Source organism: Bufo bufo, chromosome 6, assembly GCF_905171765.1.
Source record: "Bufo bufo chromosome 6, aBufBuf1.1, whole genome shotgun sequence".
In the NCBI taxonomy this organism is placed as follows: Eukaryota; Metazoa; Chordata; class Amphibia; order Anura; family Bufonidae; genus Bufo; species Bufo bufo.
Genome location: NC_053394.1, coordinates 148,344,636 through 148,365,887, shown reverse-complemented (window position 1 = coordinate 148,365,887; position 21,252 = coordinate 148,344,636). Strand labels below are relative to the sequence as shown.

At 42.8% G+C, this 21,252-nt stretch overlaps 1 protein-coding gene across 6 annotated transcripts in view; it reads right to left on the bottom strand.

Annotated features, from left to right (window-relative positions):
- Nucleotides 1–21,252, bottom strand: part of NFATC2 (nuclear factor of activated T cells 2) — a 138,772-nt gene that overhangs the window by 39,816 nt on the left and 77,704 nt on the right. For all 6 annotated transcript variants that reach the window (XM_040435477.1, XM_040435479.1, XM_040435474.1 and 3 more), the window contains exons 6-9: nucleotides 19,231–19,371; nucleotides 11,044–11,099; nucleotides 9,460–9,586; nucleotides 7,153–7,803 (exon numbers count right to left, since the gene is read on the bottom strand). In XM_040435477.1, the coding sequence (XP_040291411.1) occupies nucleotides 7,153–7,803; nucleotides 9,460–9,586; nucleotides 11,044–11,099; nucleotides 19,231–19,371 (975 nt within the window). The remainder of the gene's footprint in view (nucleotides 1–7,152; nucleotides 7,804–9,459; nucleotides 9,587–11,043; nucleotides 11,100–19,230; nucleotides 19,372–21,252) is intronic.

Below are 21,252 nucleotides of genomic sequence, written 5' to 3'. Positions count from 1 at the left end.
CCCTGTGTAACCATTTTACCTGAATAAATTGGTCTCTAGCGCTAACGACTGTGGATCTCCACGTATGACTCAATTCTTTCACATGTGAATCTTCCAGGTCATCAATATCACATCGCCACTTGACAAAAGACTTTTCTAGAGGGGAGTCCTGCTCAGCCAGCAATGTCGCATACAGAGTCGAAACAGGTTTTGTCAATTGAGCCCTCCTTACTACCGCCTCTATAGGGTATCTAAATTTCTGTTTTAGGCTATTAAAGGACCTGAATGAACCCTTGTCGTAAAGTTGTGTGAGATAACGCAACCCTTTCAGGGGCCAAAATTCTAAGTCAGTTAATGAGAACAATTCCGATAAGTCTCTATTTCTCCATAGTGGTAGGTAAGGCGACAAGCTTTCCCTAGTCATTTTGCTCGTGTGCACCATCACTCATTTAACCCAAATTGCCACCGTGGCAGCCATCGTCTGTGTATAGTGTTTTGCAGAGACAACTCCTTTCCTCTATGCTAGATTTGTAAGAGCCTCATAGGACCCCACTAAAGCCGCCTCCAACACTACTGCTGGATTACGCGCGTCCTCTCTAATCTACCATGCCACATAGCTTAGATGTATCGCCACATAATACATAGAGAGGTTAGGCAGTGCTAGACCCCCTCGCACGTAAGGTGCCTGGAGGGTTTGTCTCGGTATTCTAGGACATGACTTACTCCACAAAAAGGGAGTAAACACCCTATCTATATTAACAAAATGTTTCTTAGGTAGCGTTATAGTGGCTGCTCTATAAAGGTATAGTAATTTAGGCAGGAGAATAATTTTTATAACATTTATCGGCCCTATCAAATTTAATGGTAAGTTCTCCCATGCTTCTATTTTCCTAGTGATATATTGCATGGTTGGGATGACATTAAGTTGGTCGAATTTTGCAACATCTCTGTGAATGTTAATCCCAAAATATTTAAACTGCTCTACTACCTGAAGTTTGGATTGGTGTGAGACGTGAACTGGGTTGAATTCATCTATTAAACAAAGACTCGACTTGGCCCAATTTACTCGGAGGCCCGAGAATCTGCCAAATCTGTCTACGGTGTCTAGAAGCGCATCTAGGGAATTCCCAGGGTTTGCCAGGTATACCAACATGTCGTCTGCATATAAAGAGAGCTTTTCCGTGATGCCAGCCACCTCCCAGCCTTCTATATTAGAGTTGGAGGAAACAAGTATGGATAGAGGCTCCATTATCAATGCAAACAACAAGGGGGAAAGAGGGCAGCCCTATCTGGTGCCCCTGCCCAGAGGGAAGGAGTCTGAAACATACCTATTGACTTTAACCCTCGCTGTGGGGGATATATAAAGCATTTGCAACCAGAGCAAAAAATTCCTAGGGAAATCCATCTGCTTAAAGGGTTATTCCCATGGCTCCTTTTCATACTTACCTGCTGCCAGTGCGCCGTTCACTTCCTGGCTTCTGGCTGGGGGCAAGCTTCATCTTGATTGACGTCTTCTCCCGGCCGGGCCGCGCGCTGGACTGAATGTGCATGCCGCCGCGCTTGCGCCATGGTGACTTATTCCTTGCCAGTATATTACAGAGCCGGCGTGCGCGTTCGCGTCTCTGTACTATTCTGGCCAGGAAGAAGTCACCATGGCGCATGCGCGGCGGCGTGCGCGTTCAGGACAGCGAGCGGCCCGGCCGGGAGAAAAGAAGGAGTCTTCTGCGGCCACCAGGATTCTGGAGAAGAGCAGTGGCCGTAACCAGGGGAGACCGAATGACAACAATGAGGTAAGTGGGGATGAATTTTCTCCTAAAGGGTAGGAATTGGTTAATCAAATATATTTACTAAAATGATCACTTTCAAATGATTAACAGATTTAACAGTGATCATCATGATGGGAATACCACTTTAAGTGTCGTCCACATAAAATCCCACTCCACCGAATCAAAAGCTTTCCCGTTATCCAATGAGGCAAGGGCTCTCATACCCCGATTGTCATGACTAACCTGAAGATTGGTGTATAACCGTCTTAAGTTTATATCAGTGGTTTTCCCCGACATGAAGCCTGACTGGTCCACCCCCACTAAAGAGAGAATTACCTCTCAGACGCAACGCTAGTATTTTTGCAAGAATCTTAACATCAAGATTTAGGAGCGAAATAGGTCGGCAAGAGATGCCATTGGTCTGGAGGTTTCCCTGGTTTGTGGATCACCACAATTGTTGCCTCAGAGAAAGAAGGAGGTAAAGATTCCTGCTCAAACGCATACCCAAAAAGCTTCCCAAGTCTAGTACTGTGTTATTTAGAGAATAGCTTGTACCATTCAGCCGGGAAACCATCTAGACCCGGGGTCTTCCTTGTTGCCAAGGAACCAATAGCAAATTCGATCTCAGCTTCTGTTATGGGCACCACCAAAGCCTCTCTGTCATCGCGTGTAAGAGTGGGAAGATGAATCCCCGTCAAAAAACGGGCTATATCTCTTTCGGCATATGTAGTTTGGGATGCATATAAGTGAGAATAGTATGAGGCAAATTGGCGGTACACATCTCTAGGCTCTATCAATAGTATCCCCTGATCATTCAAACCCCCTGCAACTACTGTTTGAGGGGCCTCCGAGTGAGCCAAGTAAGCCAAAGCCCTACCATTCTTATCTCCATCTGAAAAAACGCTTTGCCTCTGGGCTAGGAGTTTCTTTTGAGTATATTCAGTTAAATGCAAGTTAAATAGACGCTGCGCCTCCAGCCACCTCTCCTGCCTCTCACTGCTCAGGTCTATTGAAAATTCACGCTCCCTGTCTAACAGTTCTTTCTACTTAGTTTGTTTTATGCATAGTTCCTTCCTATGTGTTTCTATTGCATGGATTAATGCCCCCCTCATAACTGACTTAAAAGCATCCAATTCTGTCAGGGGGTTCGAAGATCCCTCATTCTCATCCCAGTAGTGTTCCATAGCTTCATAACTGCTACTCTCCACTGGCAAAACACATTGGGTTCAAATGCCACCTCCTGTCAGGGGGGGCCAGTGGCTGGGACAGAATCAGAAGGAGGGGGGCATGATCCGAAATTCCTCTAGGTAGATACTCACTAGTTCTAACATATGGCAATAGGTCTCTGATTTTAAAGGCTAGATCTATACAGGACAGAGAACCCGTAGATGCCGAGTAACATGAAATTGTGTATCCGTAGGATGTAAATAACGCCATGCCTCTACTAAATCATGGGCGTCGGCCCAGTTTAAAAGCGACTTGTTATGCGAGGCCTGAGGAACTAGTCTGTCTTTCAGCAGGTCTAAAGTGGCATCGCAATCACCCATTATAATAAAAGGAATTGCTGAGAACATTGTAACCTTGCACATAATGATATCTAGAATTTCTCTGCGGAACGGGGGTGGTATATATATAGACCTATAACCAGATATTGCATTCCTCTTAGGCTACTTTCACACTCACGTTTGGTGCGGATCCGTCATGGATCTGCACAGACGGATCCGTTCAGAAAATATAAACGTCTGCATCCGTTCAAATGGATCAGTTTGTATTATCTTTAAAATAGCCAAGACAGATCCATCTTGAACACCATTGAAAGTCAATGGGGGACGGATCCGTTTTCTATTGTGTCATAGAAAACGGATCCGTCCCCATTGACTTACATTGTGTGTCAGAACGGATCCGTTTGGCTCAGTTTTGTCAGACGAACACCAAAACGCTGCAAGCAGCGTTTTGGTGTCCGCCTCCATAGCGGAATGGAGACGGAACGGATGCAAACTGATGCATTATTAGCGGATCCTTTTCCATTTAGGATGCATTAGGGCCAAACTGATCCGTTTTAGACTGCTTGTGAGAGCCCTGAACGGATCTCACAAACGGAAAGCCAAAACGCTAGTGTGAAAGTAGGCTAATACTGACATGCAAGATCACATATCTATATGTAACTGAATTGAGATTATCTGAAAAGGAAGGTTCTTAGCCACTAGAATAGAGACCCCTCTAGCATTATTGGAATATACCGCATGGTATGTAAACTCCACCTAGGGACGCTTAAGAGACAACACTTTCTGACCCCTAAGGTGTGTTTCTTGCAATATAACTATATCTGGGGCATAGTTTTTTAAGTAATTGAAGACCAGAGATCGTTTGACCTTGTCATTAAGACCCCTAACATTCCAAGAAATTAGCTTAACTGACGCCATATACCCACCAAGAAAAACATGCCAAGTCTCTAGGTCCCATGAAGGAGTAAACATTTACACCCACACAGACAGACGTAGACAGCCAAAGAACAAGAACCCATCCCTTCCCTCCCCATCCACCGTGCCCAATCTGTCCCAACATGGTTGAGCCTTAACCAAAACCACTCGGGTAGAAAAGTACTATCCTAGCCAGTTAGGCGCACATTCACACCATATAGGCACAATGGTTTGACAAGCTAACCGATAAACAAAATAAATGAACAATTTCTCAACAACCAGTGCATAACTATCAAAGCGCTGCCACCCAACAACCACCTGTAGAAATAAGCTCTGTTAATACGCAGGAACAGAAGTTAGGCTCTGTAATATAAAAGACATTAGTGCAAAAAAGTCTTTCATAGTTACTCCACAATTCGCGGCCCGTCAGCGATGAGGTCTCCTGTTCAGGTGCCTGTCAATCCAATTTGCCGCTGCTTCTGGGGTTTCAAAAAAGCGGGCAGTGTCACCATCTTGGACCCGTAGTCGAGAGGGATAAATCATTGCGTATTTGATATTTCGCTCCCGTAGTCGTGCTCGGACTTCAGCAAACTGCTTCCTTTTCTTTTGGACCTCAGTTGTGAAGTCTGGATAGAATGACAGCCGTGCATTTTCATATGTGATGTTCCCCTTCTGTCGGGCCGCTAATAGTATGGCGTCTCTGTCTCTGTAGTTCAAGATCTTCATAATGAAAGGTCTAGGAGGGGCTCCTGCAGGTAAGGGTTTAGTAGGGACCCTATGTGCTCTCTCAATAACAAAGCAGCTAGATAGGGTAAGAGGTTGTAAATACATCTCTGATCATCTGCTCTGCAAATATTTCCGGGGTAGATCCTTCAGCGCGCTCTGGCAGGCACAAAATACGAACATTATTGCGCCTGTTGCGGTTCTCAGCATCCTCAGCTCTGGCTTGTAGAATCTTAACTTGCTGTTGCAGTTGTGTAGTATCATTTCCAACCGTTCGGGTTGTGTCTTCTACATTGCTTAGTCTGCGTTCCACTTCAATTGTCTTTTCATGTATTTTGTCAAAATCATGGTGCAGACAGCTAAGGTCAGACTGAATATGATCAATTTTTGTTGTGACAGCTGATTGACATGCAGCTATTGCCTTCATGATTTGAGAGGTTTCTGCTGATGTTTCTGGGGTGAAAGGTTTTTCCGCACCCTGCTCCGTTTGGCTCATGGCATCCATGTATGATTTAACAACAGGTGGAGCAACAAAGGTAGTGGTTTTGCGGCTCATATACAATGTGTACAGCTGCTTATTCAATAGGAGGTAAGTAGAGGAATCCCTTGTATCACAGCAGGAGTTTGGTATAGAACAGTCTCCTGGTTAATATCAGCAATGGACATACACTGCGGTATGGCTGGAATGTAACAGAGTATAAGAGGGCACTTGATTTTCCAGGGGATATCTCTGTGACCCCAACAGCAGTATCCTCAGAGATCTGAGATCTGACCCAGGAGAAGGGTCCCACGGATATTAGTGGGTCATAGGAGTATCTCAAGTCCCCACACAAATAGGATAGCTCCAGAGATGTCTCTTATGACGCTGATTTCCTTTGTAAGAAGTTACACTGCTGGCACGTGGCTGCCTGATTTCAAGATGGCGCCTGCCACGTGTCTACCTTACCGCTCTTGCTACCGGGATCTCCATTTTGCAAGTAAATGTCTCCGGTGCCGACAGATCCTCTGGGCGGCACCACTCACTAGATAGGACTGTATGATATGAATCCCGGTCTCGCTGATGATACTTGGCGGACCCGATCCCTGACACTATGTCTTACTCCCTCGGGGTCCAGGGACTTGGGGTCTCATGAATTTGTCACACAGGAGTGTGGTTAGCTGAGTGTAGAAGGATGATGGCTAGGATTTTGCCGGAGCACTGTGCCTCTGCTTCTTCACTCCATGCGAGCCAGGCCACCATGCTCATCATTAATTGCCGATTTGCGCAATCGCAAATATATTGGCGCACTCTATCTGCATATAAAGCTATTGTGATGTTCTTCCATGCCATCCATTTTCTCCAGTCTCAGGAAACTTCTAGCAGCTTGAAAAATTTAGCAACAGTGACTTACGCTTGTATTGCGAGTGCAATACGCGCATATTACATTGCCGATTTTCGCAATCAAGAAAATAATCGCGAAATCGAGAATATATGATGAATAGTCGCCGAAATAATCGCGAAATATCGCGAATTCAAATATTGCCCCTGCCACTCATCACTAGTGTGACACCACCCTTACCGACTTTGCTAGTGGTCACAGTTGTAAGAGATGTACAGCAAGTAAATGAAAAAATAAGTGGGAATTACCGTATCTCTCTAGATGCTCAACATCTTTATGTTGAGCATCTACATGTCCACAGACAGTTTCTGATATTTGTTTAGTTCATTCTAAATTATGGGCTATAAGGTATAAAATTATCCAAATTTCTACTGAAACAATGTGCATTCTATACAGTAATCCAGGCATGAAAACAGTATAAACTACAGAATACTTTCACCATAAACAGTGGGATAAATGTTGCAGATCCCTATACTATGTTACCGAGTATGTGTGTGTGTATATATATATAGCATTTGCTATATTTTTTACTTCTCATACATCTTGCTATTAAGATCACACTTCATCACCTCATTGGCTATATTTAGGTGGAAATATTACTGTTTGGTTCATCACCAAATATGTGCAAAGTATGTTTCACTTTCCTACCACAAAAAAAAGCGATGCTTTAATATTTTTGCACTATGCCTCCCATGCGCTTTGCAGTAATTTCGAAACATCTAGCTGAAAATAGTCAATATGGATGTACTGTACCAATTTGTGCAAATGTTATACTTCCGAATACACCAATATGGAAGTTAGAATGCAATTGCAATATACTTGTAATATCACAGTTTGGAAATTTGCATAATGAGCACATTATAGCATGAAAGTCATGGTCCTTACCATCGTCCAGGTAAGCCTGATCCAGGTTCTGCTCTTGTTTAACAGTGACTCCTGACGGTAAGATTTCCTTCTGTTCTGTGGCTGGAGGACCACTCTTAGGAGACCGCTGGCTATTGGACTGCTGCTGGATTACCGTGGGATAGTTGGTGGGACTTATTGTTTGCGCCTGTGTTGGTCGTGTAAGACTGGATGTGAAGTCAGAGCACATGATGTGCTGGAACTCTTGGTGGCTTCCACATCTCATCTGATGGTTGGTGGGAGAATAATGAATAACTGGAGATGGCTGAGGGTTGGCTGCAGACTGGACTGGAGTGCTAGTGTGAACAAGGACTGATCTATGAGGATCTGGAATTGTGATCTGAGAGGCCACCAGAGAGGGCTGGTGATAGCTTAGTTGACTGGGACTAAGGCTTTTGCTTCTTTGGTACACAGCTGCTGATGGGCTCTGCTGTGGATATCGTGAATCAGGTGATGGAAGGCCAGCACGTACTTGTTGACAGGAGACCAAGTTGGCCACTAAGCATGAAGGGGAATCACTGCTCAGTGGATGCTGGGAGTAGAAGGTTTGTGGTGCTGTTCCTAGCCCAGTATGTGCGCTGCTCCCAACTATGGAAGAATACTCATCAATAGGTTCTGTTTTAATGGAAGGCACTGAAACAGATAAAAAAGAAATAATGCTCATATTTGTGTAAAAAAGAAATAAAATCAGAACATCAATATTACTATCATGTACTAAGACAGTCACTAACCTCTGGCACTCCAGCTGTGGTGAAACTACAACTCCCACCATGCTCCATTCATCTCTAGTTCTGAGAACAGCCAAGCAAGTGTGCATCGTGGGAGTTGTAGTTTTATCACAGCTGGAGTGCCGGAGATTACCCATCACAGTACTCGGATCATTCACTAAGTTAGTATCAAAGTTCAAAATAACTAGTGACTTGTAACATACACACAACAAAGGTCAATCCTTTTGTTTCCGTTTGCAAGTCCATATGTTCACCAATGCTGTGAATTGTACAAGGGGAAATACGTTGGTGCTATAAAAAAAAAGTTATGGATCAGGTCAAGATCATGTCTCCCCGATTATTTAGTTTATTTCACTAAATTTCTTAACACCTGCCAATATTTCTGGTGATAATTAATGATTAATTATACATATTGTATTTTTTGCTTTATAAGATACACCTTTTTACCCCAAAAGCAGGGGGGAGGCAGTACGTCTTATGAACCGAATACTAATGAGTGATTCCATTATTACACAGGGAGCGGTGAGTGTAGCACTGCTAGCGCTGGTATTACCCTAGTTTCTCCGGATGCCACGCGGTGTTCTGACAGTGTACACGCTCATTATCACATAACATCATATCACAGTGCAGCACAGCAGGAAGAGTGCGCTGGATCTTCCGATTTGCAGTGCCATCTGGAGCAGGAGAGGTAAGTTGTTTTATTTCTTTTATGTCTGATCTGAGGTCTGATGAAGATTTGGGGTCTAATGAAGATTGGGGTGTGATGAAGATTTAGAGTCTGATTTGAGGTCTGATGAAGATTGGGGGTCTGATCTGAGGCCTGCTGAAAAATATTTTTTTCTTATTTTTCTCCTCTAAAACCTAGGTGCATCTTATAGACCAAAAAATACGGTAGTTTAATGCTTGTTTTAATTATAAGACATTTTTTGAAATAAATAATCTAGCGGACATAATCTTCAATTGATCCAATGTTATGACCCATCTGAATAGAATACTAGATTTCTGTTTATAATTAGGAAACAATTTTCAGGACTGCAAAATGTTAGAGGGAACCTGTCACCTCTCAAAACCATCCCAAGCCGCCAGCAGTACTTGCGTGTAGCCAGCAGTGTGTTTCTGATGAGGCCTTTCTTCCTGAAGGCAGATGCAGCAAAAGTACTGAAAACGTTGTTTTATCCCCTGCCCGGCGCGCTTCTCCACACATGCTTGAAGTCAAGGAGGCAGCGGCCTCCATGCTTCAAGTCACGGTAACCACGTCCCCTTCCCTGCCCCTTCACTGTGACTGACAGCTCTTATGCTGCCTCCTTGACTTCAAGCATGTGTGGAGAAGCGCGCCGGGCAGGGGATAAAACAACGTTTTCAGTACTTTTGCTGCATCTGCCTTCAGGAAGAAAGGCATCATCAGAAACACACTGCTGGCTACACGCAAGTACTGCTGGCGGCTTGGGATGGTTTTGGGAGGTGACAGGTTCCCTTTAAGTAAAAATGAGGCAGTCATAACCAAATAAATACGGATTCCTATCTAAGAAAATATATTTAGAGAGGATGCTCATGTACTTACCTGGCAAGTAGGTGAAGTGCTGTGCCTGGCTTCTTTTTCTTTTTCCATTTATAACATTGAAATTCACTTTCACTGGAGTGTTAATATGCCTATTGCGATATTCTGGCACCTCCACAAACAGCATGTTCTAAAACAGAAAAAGAAAAGCAGTCACTTTCTGGTAAAGCAACCAAACTTCATGTCATCATATATAGACTATAAGAGACTCCAACATAGATTTTTTCAGTTTTCCAACAAGATATCTCTATTGTTACAATGAATCTAAAATAAAGAATAAAGCAACTTTGCAAATAGTTTAGATTAAAAATATGTAAGTTTCTGTGCACATTACATCAGAGCCCTATGTTTTGCATATATGCAAAAAAAAGCTCGCAACATATGTGTTAAATCTTATCCATTGGCCTCCATTCACCAGATGGAGTAAAAAACTGTGGAGGTTGTGGGGATTCGCTCTGGAGTTGGGATAAGCTGGTGCAGTACAGAGGCAAAGTACAAGTTCGTAACTCAAATGTCCGTGTTTATTCACACATAAGGTCAAACAAAAAACACTCTTTGCAGGGTTGGTTTTTGTTCACACCGAGTAGAAAGTTCATGCATAACAAAAAACGTCACTGCCTCCAGCAGTCTAAATGCAGGCTTTAGGTGGCCTGCTCTCCCAACACACGGGTCTCAGCTTTTCAGCCCAGCATAGGGCTCAGATCACAACACACAGGGCGTTCCCTGCTGCTGAGCCCAGCTGCCTTTTTAAGGATAGCCAGGGGCTGTCAAAACCAGGCCTGGAATGTGGGGAGTAGTCACCCACCCAGCACTTTGACTACTCCCAATAAGAGCTGTCCCAGATCAGCTATTTACAGCCATACTAAATAGCAAAAGTGTTAATCAGCATTAACACATGAAAATACCGGCTCTTACTTCACCGAGGCCAGGAACCTTGGTGACACATACCTACCATCAATGACGACGCCTTGTACCTTCCTACAAGGTATACAGTATATCAGGATATCCTTCCGATGATAGCCTTGAACCCAGTGTGCACAGAGCCTTATTAGTTTGTGTCTGCAGTTCCTATGCAGACTTCTCTGTCTCTATGGTGACAGACTACAAGCAAACCTGTGCAGTCATGTCTTATTCCAAATCCCTCTGCCGTCCTCTGCTAATTTACAGAGACTAGGAGAGGGCACAGATGGAAGACTTTTACTTATGACTGCAGTACAAAGTCTTATCCGAGATATGGCTGCTGTGCAGGCATCCTCGACCAACGTACCCACTTTTAAATAGTCTAGAAATAGAACTGCAAGAGTATACAGTAGGTCTTAATTAATATACCATTCTATAATTCCCCTTAGGTCGTTTTTTATTAGGATTAGGCACAAATCTGAAACTAGTGAAATTAGTCCTAGTTATAGTATTTTGTCGTCAAGTGTTCCTCGCATTGTATAGACAAACAGTGCCAAATTGCAAAAACATAGTTTTTTTTCCTCAATATACTTTCATTAGCCTATATTGATTCTAATGTACAGAACTGATCAGCTGCTGGAGTAGAGTTTATCTCATCATGAAAGTATACCCAAACTTCCTACTTACAGGCTGACTTTTGTCCTTATCCACCGTGGCTTCTGTCTCCCAAATTTGCTGGCCATCTGAAAGTACAAAAAAAAAAAAAAAACATAGTTGTTACAGTAAACTTTAAATGACTTATGACACACTGGCAACGTGAAGGCATTCCCTTATAGATGGCTCTGTAGTATTTTTTTTAAGATTTTCCCAATCAGGGGCTGGGTCCTGGAAATGGTATCATGTTCTGATAAAAGTGATAACATTTTCAATAAATGATCAATTATGTCTGATGGAAGTATTGAAGACTCCAGTTCTCTAAAGGCAAAATATTAGGACTGGTGGCAAAAACATAGCTGAGAAACAAGCCTATTAAGGCATCCTGCAAAATAGAGCCACAAAACGCGTCATGCAATTCGTATAAGTAAGACAAGTGCAAAGAACTGGGATAAAGTAAAACAAAAGACACTTTTTGGATTCTTGTAGCTGAAAACAAACAGAGGCCCAGATTTGACAACTGCATGATAACAGCATGTCCCATAGCATGATACAGTAAAGGGTAAATTGAAACTTGCTTTAATAGGTCATTGTAAAACTTTTGTCCCCATTTTAAACTGAGGGTATTACTGAACTGCTTGGTTTAGACTGAGATTATGTTAAAAGGATTGTCTTGCAAAAAAAAAAATCTACATGTTTCTAAGCGGCACCTGGATCTGAATACTTTTGTATAATTAAAAATCTAGTTTAGCCACTGAGTATAGCGCCACCTGTTGTTTGTTCTTTTCCTCATGTCTCCGTCCACCACATTTTTTGTTAGAAGCTGTGATAATTACAGGATACATCCACTTGTGCAAGAACACTTTCCTCCCGACCCCCCCCCCCCTTCCTGCCCAGTTGGCAGCTTGAAATAAATCTAGCACAAATCAATTAGAACAATGAATGGCAACATCTCTGAATCCATGTGTGGTACAGGACTGGTTATATGTTTGTTAGAAAGAGACTGTCGTGCTATAGGATGCCTGATTTTCATTTTTTTTACATTAATCATGGCATAATGCCTTCAATGTCATACCATTCACAGCCACTATTGTAGGTTTCACTTCCTAATCCATCATCTTTTATTGACTCATGTGGCCAAAGCACGAAGTCTGGAGGAAATATCATTTACCACTGTGCGGCCATACACACTCTAGGAAACTAAAGCATTTTCACAACTGTGATCTGGTCATCTACGCAATTTTAAAATGTTGAAATTGTCGAATCTTGCTCCAAATTTATTGTGTATTTTGGACAGGGTCTATAAAAAGTTTTAAAAAAATTATAATTTAAATATGTCAAAAATTAAATGTTGCACAAGTGGCGTTTCTCTGTCAGCCTCACCACTTTTCCAAAAAGGGGCATGAAAAGAGCGGGGCCAACTGCTTTATCATCATTTTAGCCAGTTTTCTGGAGTAAAAGAACTACGGTGAGCCAGCTTTCTCCGCTTTCTGGCGCATGTGCGATTACATTACTTGAGGCTGCTGCCAGGACACCGCGCAGGCTCCGCCGTGAGTAACATAGGCGCATGCGCGAGACTACGTCGCACTTAGAAAAAAAAAAAGATGAGGACAGCAGTGAATAATTAACAGCGGGAGGGCGCTGGGCTTGTCGATAATGGGCACGGCTGGGCACAAACAGCCGGAGGGACAGCCCCTTGGGCACATTAGGAAGGTAATTTGCATATAAATAAAAATGATTTTTATCAAAAATGAAAGGACAGGTGGGGGTAAAAAATGTATATTTTTAATTAGATCATGGAGACTAATATGATGATATCAACAGCTCAATATCGAAAATTGGGCGAGGGGGGGCCCATACAAAAATTTGCTGTGGGGCCCAGTCACTTCTAGCTACTCCCCTGCATGAGAATGTACAACTGGATTATCAAAAGGAATTTCAGCAAAAGGTGTTAACTACGTCTGTTCATTTTCTGCATTTTCCTGTTTCCTGTTTTCTTAATAATCTGTTATCTGCTCCCTCTATCTCTCTTTACTGTCATATGAATCATCATGTAGAAAGAAAATGTGGTCTCGCAACAATCCTGAGTGCAGAAAACCACAAGGGATTTGACAGGTGCAAAAATATTTGATTAGCAAGCACATTTTTCAAACATTTTAGAATTTTTTTTTTTTCTGATTACCAAACCACAGGTTTCTATCAAAGCGATTGCTTGCTCAGAGGTATGTGGTATATGAGCGTAAAAACTATTTCTGCATGGTATGGCAGCAATCACTTGAATCATGTATCAATTATTAAAGAACATTAAAGAACTTAAAGCAGTATTCCAAAATTTTAATATTGATGGTCCAACATCAGGACAGCCCTTCAATATCGTATCTGCAGGGCCCGGCCGATTAGTTGTTTCAGGGTAGTTTAGAACTACACAGTGCAGCCCGTTGAGCAGTGGACAGGGCCGGTAACTGCAGCACTGTGCCCATTCACTTTAATAGGAGCAGCGCTGTACTTAACAGCTCTATTCAATACATAGCGGACAAAGCTGTGTAGTTCTGGCCCCAACGTCAGGCACCAGAGCTACTCTGAAACAGCTGATTGGATGAGGTGCAGGGCGTCAGACCCCGGCTGATCAGATAATGAAGGCCTGTTCTGAGGATAGGCCATCAATATTAAAATCCTGGAATATTCCTTTAAATAATAGATGCACTCACACTGCCATCTTTGCTTATAAATACAAGAAGATATGTAAATACAAAGTTGAAAATGACATTTCTTGATCCATGGAAACACAACTATGGCAGAAATGACTCTTTATACAGTCATGGAGGGCAAAGATGAACCCCATATCACAGGGGTCATGTACTGTAGATAATGCCATTGAACTGAGTGAACATCAAATAGATGTTATCCCACTGCCAGCACTTAAACCTGGTTTCTATTATCTCTGTAAAGACCTGCTTGTAGTAAGAATTATTATACATATGAGGACTGCAACGGTGGAAATGTTCATCACACACTCACTGAAGCTTTACAGTAAATGGCAGGCAGCTATGTAACACCAACTCTCTAAATGGCAGGTGTTGTTCACACTAGGGCAAATATGCAGAATTTAAACACAATATGCATGCTAGGTGCAATGGTCCAATGTAAGGGATTAATCACTAGTACAAGTTACTTCTTAGATAACGGCTTTCATATGATGCCACATTAGAGCAGATGTAATGCATGCAACTGCTAAATAGTCTCCCAAAACAGGGAGTGATCACACCCCATTCCTATAAGACTCTGTTCACACTAGCATCATGGCTTCCGTTTTACAAGAGTCATGGCAGATCCATTATGATCCATTTTGTAATGTAACCTGACATTCCCTGGACTTCTAATAATACTATATGCATGCTACTTGCCACATCAGGCTTCCGGCCAATAAACCAAGGTAAACGTTACACACTTGTTCCACTGGCAGCTATCCGTCCTGATCCACTCATACACGTCCTGGTTAGCTCAGATGTGCATGCATGTATTCTCAGTAAAAAAAGGATAGAGGAAGCCAACATACTGATCCTGATCTCCCACGACCTCTGCTGGGTGGCCACTATACAACATTAGATGGTTGGCCTGTCCCACCGAAATCGGCAGGTGTAGGTTCGGCCAACATACATCTAATTTGTATGGCAGACCTCACCCATAGGCTATCTAGTTCACGTATATATGTTTAAAGGAGTAGTGGGAGAAACCCATTAAGACAACTTATTCCCTATCTGAAGGATAGGTGATAAGTGTCTTATCATCAGAGGTCTGACTGCTGGGGCCTCCTCTGGCAGTCTGTATGCCAGACTGAAATCTACTCCAACTCGTAGCTGGCATAGATTTCAGTCATCATTTACACCAGTTTTTTGCATAAATGATGATAATGTGCGGCCGATGGCACTGCCCACACCTGCTTCCTTTTCAGAAACTGGTGAGGGTAGTGAAAAATGCTAGTTGTGACTAAATCTAGTCTCAATGGCATTTAAAAAGTCACAAAACTGGATTTTGCATTTTTAATGTCAAATCCATGGTGTAAAGGGTGATAAATCTCCCCCTTAAACCTTATCCTATGGGTAGGGAATAAGGTGCCTTAATGGGACAATCCCTTTAACTTTTTGTACTGGACTCCCCCCGTGATAGAATAGCAAAGTCTACTACGCTATTTCATACTAATTTTTTGCAGTATGCTAACATGTACCAGCCAGGCAGAAACCAAAAGGACACTCTGGCACAGTGGAGGGCTATGGACATTTTTAGGGTGTGCGATAGGATCATGGTGTACACGCTAAATGTAGGCAAAAACGTGATGTAAACAGCCGCTAAAATGCACTACAATATCTTCCAATACTTTATACGTTTATCATTCATGGTGTCTCAAGATGGGGGAAGTTTCTCCCCAACCACTTACGTCAAGTAGCCTAGACATTTGTCAACTCTGGTCTGTCTCCTTACACTAGCATAATGAATTCTACATATGCACACATACCGCCAATAGTATAATAAACCTCCGAGCAGCTGGAACACATATTGTCACCTGAACACCTACACATTATGGAGGCCTAGATTCATACTGGGAACTTGTAATAAAATAAGTCACATAGAAGTTGTGACTCATTAGGGGAAGAGGGATATTCTCTGGCTATGCCAGAATTTTATGAAATCGGAGGCCTTCATAATTTTTTTCTCCAAAGAGTTAAAAAAAAAAAAGCCTTTTGATTTCAGAGCAGAACAATCAAGTATAGGCCAGCTTCCATGTGCGCCCCCATAAAGAAGACAGTGCCAGGAAGGCTGGAGTGAATGGTAGATTCCTGTGTTAATGAGGATTTACCATCTGTAAGATTCCAAAGGACTGTGTCACGAAGGACCCCTCCAAAATATTCCACCCGTCTCCCTGCATTTCATATAACCATGGTAACTGGCTTAAAGCAACCCTGTTTCTCAATCAGAGCACTTAGATTGTTTCTGTTTTGCAATGTTTCTTTGGGATATCCCAATGACATCAGAGTTAAAACAGCTTTCTGTATTCCAGAGATTGATGCAATAAGTGAAACTTAGTGCCAAACTTCAAATCAGGCCTCACAAGCTCAGTGTACTCAACTAGTCCCTGCTGCTAAAATCAGGATATCCCTTAAAGGGGTTGTCCAGGTTCAGAGCTGTACCCAGACATTACCTTCTTCCCCCATTCAGCCCCTCTGAGTAGAGCATTGGAGCATTTCATATATACAGGGAGTGCAGAATTATTAGGCAAGTTGTATTTTTGAGGATTAATTTTATTATTGAACAACAACCATGTTCTCAATGAACCCAAAAAACTCATTAATATCAAAGCTGAATATTTTTGGAAGTAGTTTTTAGTTTGTTTTTAGTTTTAGCTATTTTAGGGGGATATCTGTGTGTGCAGGTGACTATTACTGTGCATAATTATTAGGCAACTTAACAAAAAACAAATATATACCCATTTCAATTATTTATTTTTACCAGTGAAACCAATATAACATCTCAACATTCACAAATATACATTTCTGACATTCAAAAACAAAACAAAAACAAATCAGTGACCAATATAGCCACCTTTCTTTGCAAGGACACTGAAAAGCCTGCCATCCATGGATTCTGTCAGTGTTTTGATCTGTTCACCATCAACATTGCGTGCAGCAGCAACCACAGAGTCCCAGACACTGTTCAGAGAGGTGTACTGTTTTCCCTCCTTGTAAATCTCACATTTGATGATGGACCACAGGTTCTCAATGGGGTTCAGATCAGGTGAACAAGGAGGCCATGTCATTAGATTTTCTTCTTTTATACCCTTTCTTGCCAGCCACGCTGTGGAGTACTTGGACGCGTGTGATGGAGCATTGTCCTGCATGAAAATCATGTTTTTCTTGAAGGATGCAGACTTCTTCCTGTACCACTGCTTGAAGAAGGTGTCTTCCAGAAACTGGCAGTAGGACTGGGAGTTGAGCTTGACTCCATCCTCAACCCGAAAAGGCCCCACAAGCTCATCTTTGATGATACCAGCCCAAACCAGTACTCCACCTCCACCTTGCTGGCGTCTGAGTCGGACTGGAGCTCTCTGCCCTTTACCAATCCAGCCACGGGCCCATCCATCTGGCCCATCAAGACTCACTCTCATTTCATCAGTCCATAAAACCTTAGAAAAATCAGTCTTGAGATATTTCTTGGCCCAGTCTTGACGTTTCAGCTTGTGTGTCTTGTTCAGTGGTTGTCGTCTTTCAGCCTTTCTTACCTTGGCCATGTCTCTGAGTGTTGCACACCTTGTGCTTTTGGGCACTCCAGTGATGTTGCAGCTCTGAAATACGGCCAAACTGGTGGCAAGTGGCATCTTGGCAGCTGCACGCTTGACTTTTCTCAGTTCATGGGCAGTTATTTTGCGCCTTGGTTTTTCCACACGCTTCTTGCGACCCTGTTGACTATTTTGAATGAAACGCTTGATTGTTCGATGATCACGCTTCAGAAGCTTTGCAATTTTAAGAGTGCTGCATCCCTCTGCAAGATATCTCACTATTTTTGACTTTTCTGAGCCTGTCAAGTCCTTCTTTTGACCCATTTTGCCAAAGGAAAGGAAGTTGCCTAATAATTATGCACACCTAATATAGGGTGTTGATGTCATTAGACCACACCCCTTCTCATTACAGAGATGCACATCACCTAATATGCTTAATTGGTAGTAGGCTTTCGAGCCTATACAGCTTGGAGTAAGACAACATGCATAAAGAGGATGATGTGGTCAAAATACTCATTTGCCTAATAATTCTGCACGCAGTGTATAGCATAGAGCATGGGCTTTTTCTTAAGATCCGGTGACATACTGGCCGGGCTATGCTTGGTGGAGGATTCTGCCTAGCAGTCATCCTGGTGACGTCACTGGGACCGCTGTAAAAAGGTAAATAAACAGCCCTTGCCCTACGCAATTGCAGCTCCGGTGCTCAACTCGGAGGGTCTGAATGAGGGAAGAAGCAGTTTCAGACTGGGGTTCCTAGGGCTCACTAGAAGAAATTATTCTTAGGGCCCAACCCCAAAAATAAGCAAACCCTAGTGGCAAGTGACTGGCTCCAAAGGCAGCTCCAATTTTTTTCATTCCTCCTGGACCTTTAGGGCCCACTATGGTATCTGAGCCTGGGCCCACTGGAGGACCCTCTGGCTCTCTGGTGGGCCAGTCCAAGGCTGCCTTAAAGGGTTATTTCCATCTTATAAAGTGTTGGCATCATGCTAGGATCAGCTCTGTGGCCTCTTCATTTTCAGGATCAGCGGTGGTCCCAGAGGTCAATTCCACACCATTCATAATGCGATTACATATTTTAACGATGAGTCATCGCTTTATAAGATGGCAATTCCCCTTTAAAGGGAACCTGTCACATTAAACATGCAGCGTGATATACAGAAAGCATTATATAGAGCAGTAGTAACTGAACAGATTGACATATAGTTTTGTAGGAAAAGAATCAGTATAATTTGTGACCTGTCTTTCTGAGGAGTCCAGTGGGCGGTTGTACTTGGTGATTGACTGCTAAATCTGTATATATACTCATACACACTGACAATCGCTGATCGGCACCCACAAGACTCCAGTCCTAAGATCAGAAAGTGCAGGGATTTCAATCAATAAGTTACCTGTTTTACTGAATCTTTTCCCACTATATATCAGTCTGCTCAGCTCCTCCTGCTCTATAACATGCTACCAGCGTTTTATTGGTGACAGGTTGGTGACGCTTTCTCAGGCAGACTACATAGATATATCATACATTGATGTCTCACCACAGATGGCCATAGCCCCACAACTCCTGAGGATGCCATGTTTGTGGTGAAATATGTTGGAAGAGGGGTTGAGGGCTTTGTACGCTTTAAATCAGGGAACCCCCAGCACATACCTGTAAATGAAGCCAACCCATTTTGTAGATGTGGGCTTTCCCTACTGAACACAATGGACTTTCTCGCATCCTGATCGGTGGTCCCAATACTTGTTTTTATGATATGCTAATGAGCTCCTCCGTGCATCTAGGGCATTGCCATTGCATCCAGAAGTACCGCTCATTTTCCTTGCTGGCCACACCCCCACCACTTTGACTGACAGGGCCAGGCAGCCGCGAGATTTCTGTATGTGCATCTGACTGGTCAATTAGATTGTGATATATGGATTTTATATACAGTATATATAAATATTTTATTTCTTACCAGGTGTCTTCTCTGTGAATACAACTTTGGATTCAGCTGTAAAATTCTGTCCAGTGAGAATCATCTGCTGCCCTCCATATACAAGACAACTGTCAATATCCTGCCTCTCCACTAGAGGGAGTTCATGAGCTGATCGTTGAGCTGAAGAAAGAAAGTAACTTTTTAAAATGCTGCATGAATTTTAAAAATGTAAAATTCTAAATCACATTCTATATTTTACAAATTGAAACCAATTTCATAAGTTTGGTCTTTTAAACTTCTGATCTTCTATAGCTAAGCCATGATTAACAAAAGCACGCAAGCTGCAGTGGTCGCTGAACGTACTAAACAAAAAAGTACAGTAAGTCGTTTTTTCTATAGGAATGGTGTATGTGGAGTATATGACCCAAACCACGTGCAGGAGGAAAACCCCAAATGTTGAAATATTTACGTAGACCCCAAGAGAATGTGCCTGGTTTTATTAAATAGACTACTTGTGGGCAGGTGCTGCAAAAAAAAAGTCTTCCAAGTCAGTCATTTGCCAAAGAAGACCCACTTTTCACGGAATAAAAAGTTACCATTCCAGCCAGGGTTTTCCAGAGAAATGATCTTGGTAGACCCTGTCTGAGTGGGATCTGATTTGCACAACATATTCACAGGTTACTGCACAGATGGGCCTGGAGTCTTGCTACTCAATGCTCAGATCTCACAGAACCCATAGCAAATGTTAGTACACCAAGTTTTCCAGACAACAAGAAATTCAAAGCTCAACTCCAGATTTTAGAAAAACTTACATATTCTTTCATAATTAAGTGTAAGAAATTGTAATTAAAATTTCACCCTCAGCTGCACCCACTTTATTCAACTTCTGTGGCAGAAAAAGTCGAACTGGTGCATCATAAATATGGCGCCATACTTGTATATGTATATGCACCAGGCAGCTATCATAAATACATAGATAAATCATCTCATACAGCTCTATGTCTGAGGCTTCGCTCATTGCATTATAAAACTGTCTGCCTATGGCCACCACTAGGGGGAGCTCAGTGCATAGGAATCTATACAGTTAACACTAACTGCCATGGAAGCCATAACATCTCTTTGCACTGAGCTGCCCATAGTGGCAGCAGCGTGAAAATGAAAGGTTTTCATGTCCAGAGCAGATTATGCCGTTTATGAAGCTGAGATAAATATGAGAAAGTATTAAGGACCAGTGATGGCCAGTTCGCATTGTTTGCTCGTGAACACATGCGGGCTGCCATCTTTTTTCACAAGTCCGGCGAGGCACAGGTAAGCCCTTACCTGTGCCTGTGCGCGAGCCGGTCTGAAAACAAGTGCGGTCAGCGGGAGCAGGCAGTTCCGAGAACAGCCACCGGGGGCCTTCATCGGGCTGTTCTCTGAACTGCCTGCTCCCGGTGACCGCATTTGTTTTCAGACCGGCTCGCGGCACAGGTAAGGGCTTACCTGTGCCTCGCCGGACTTGTGAAAAAAGATGGCAGCCCGCATGTGTTTGCGGGCGAATAATGCGAACTGGCCATCAGTGTTAAGGACAAATGACTTCTTTTTTTTTTTTTATCCATTCCTAGTTTTTGACATCAAAATGTGTGGCTATACCCTTAGGACGCCAAGTAAAGCCCTGAGTGCGGTGCCGGTGAGACAAGCTCTATATCAAGCATGCCCCATATCGAGCACGCTGAATGCCAAACATACGTGGCGGCAGGATTTTCCATATCCAGCACGCTTCATACAAAGCATAGTAAATGGAGGTGTCGGCAAAGCTGTCTGAAAGAGGGACGCCATATAGCGTTCCGTATCAGGAATCAGCATACAAATTTTGTCTCGATTCTTAGCATAACCTACGACGAGGAGGTCACAGTATGTATATATAAAACACCGGATTTGTTTGCTATCTTTATTAGGATCACCTTGATATGGCATATCATTTCCAATACAATATTTGCAATATATATAATTTTGCTTCTAAAGATTGGCTACATTGTCATATATACAAAACCTCATATGGTACATAACATCAAAGGAACA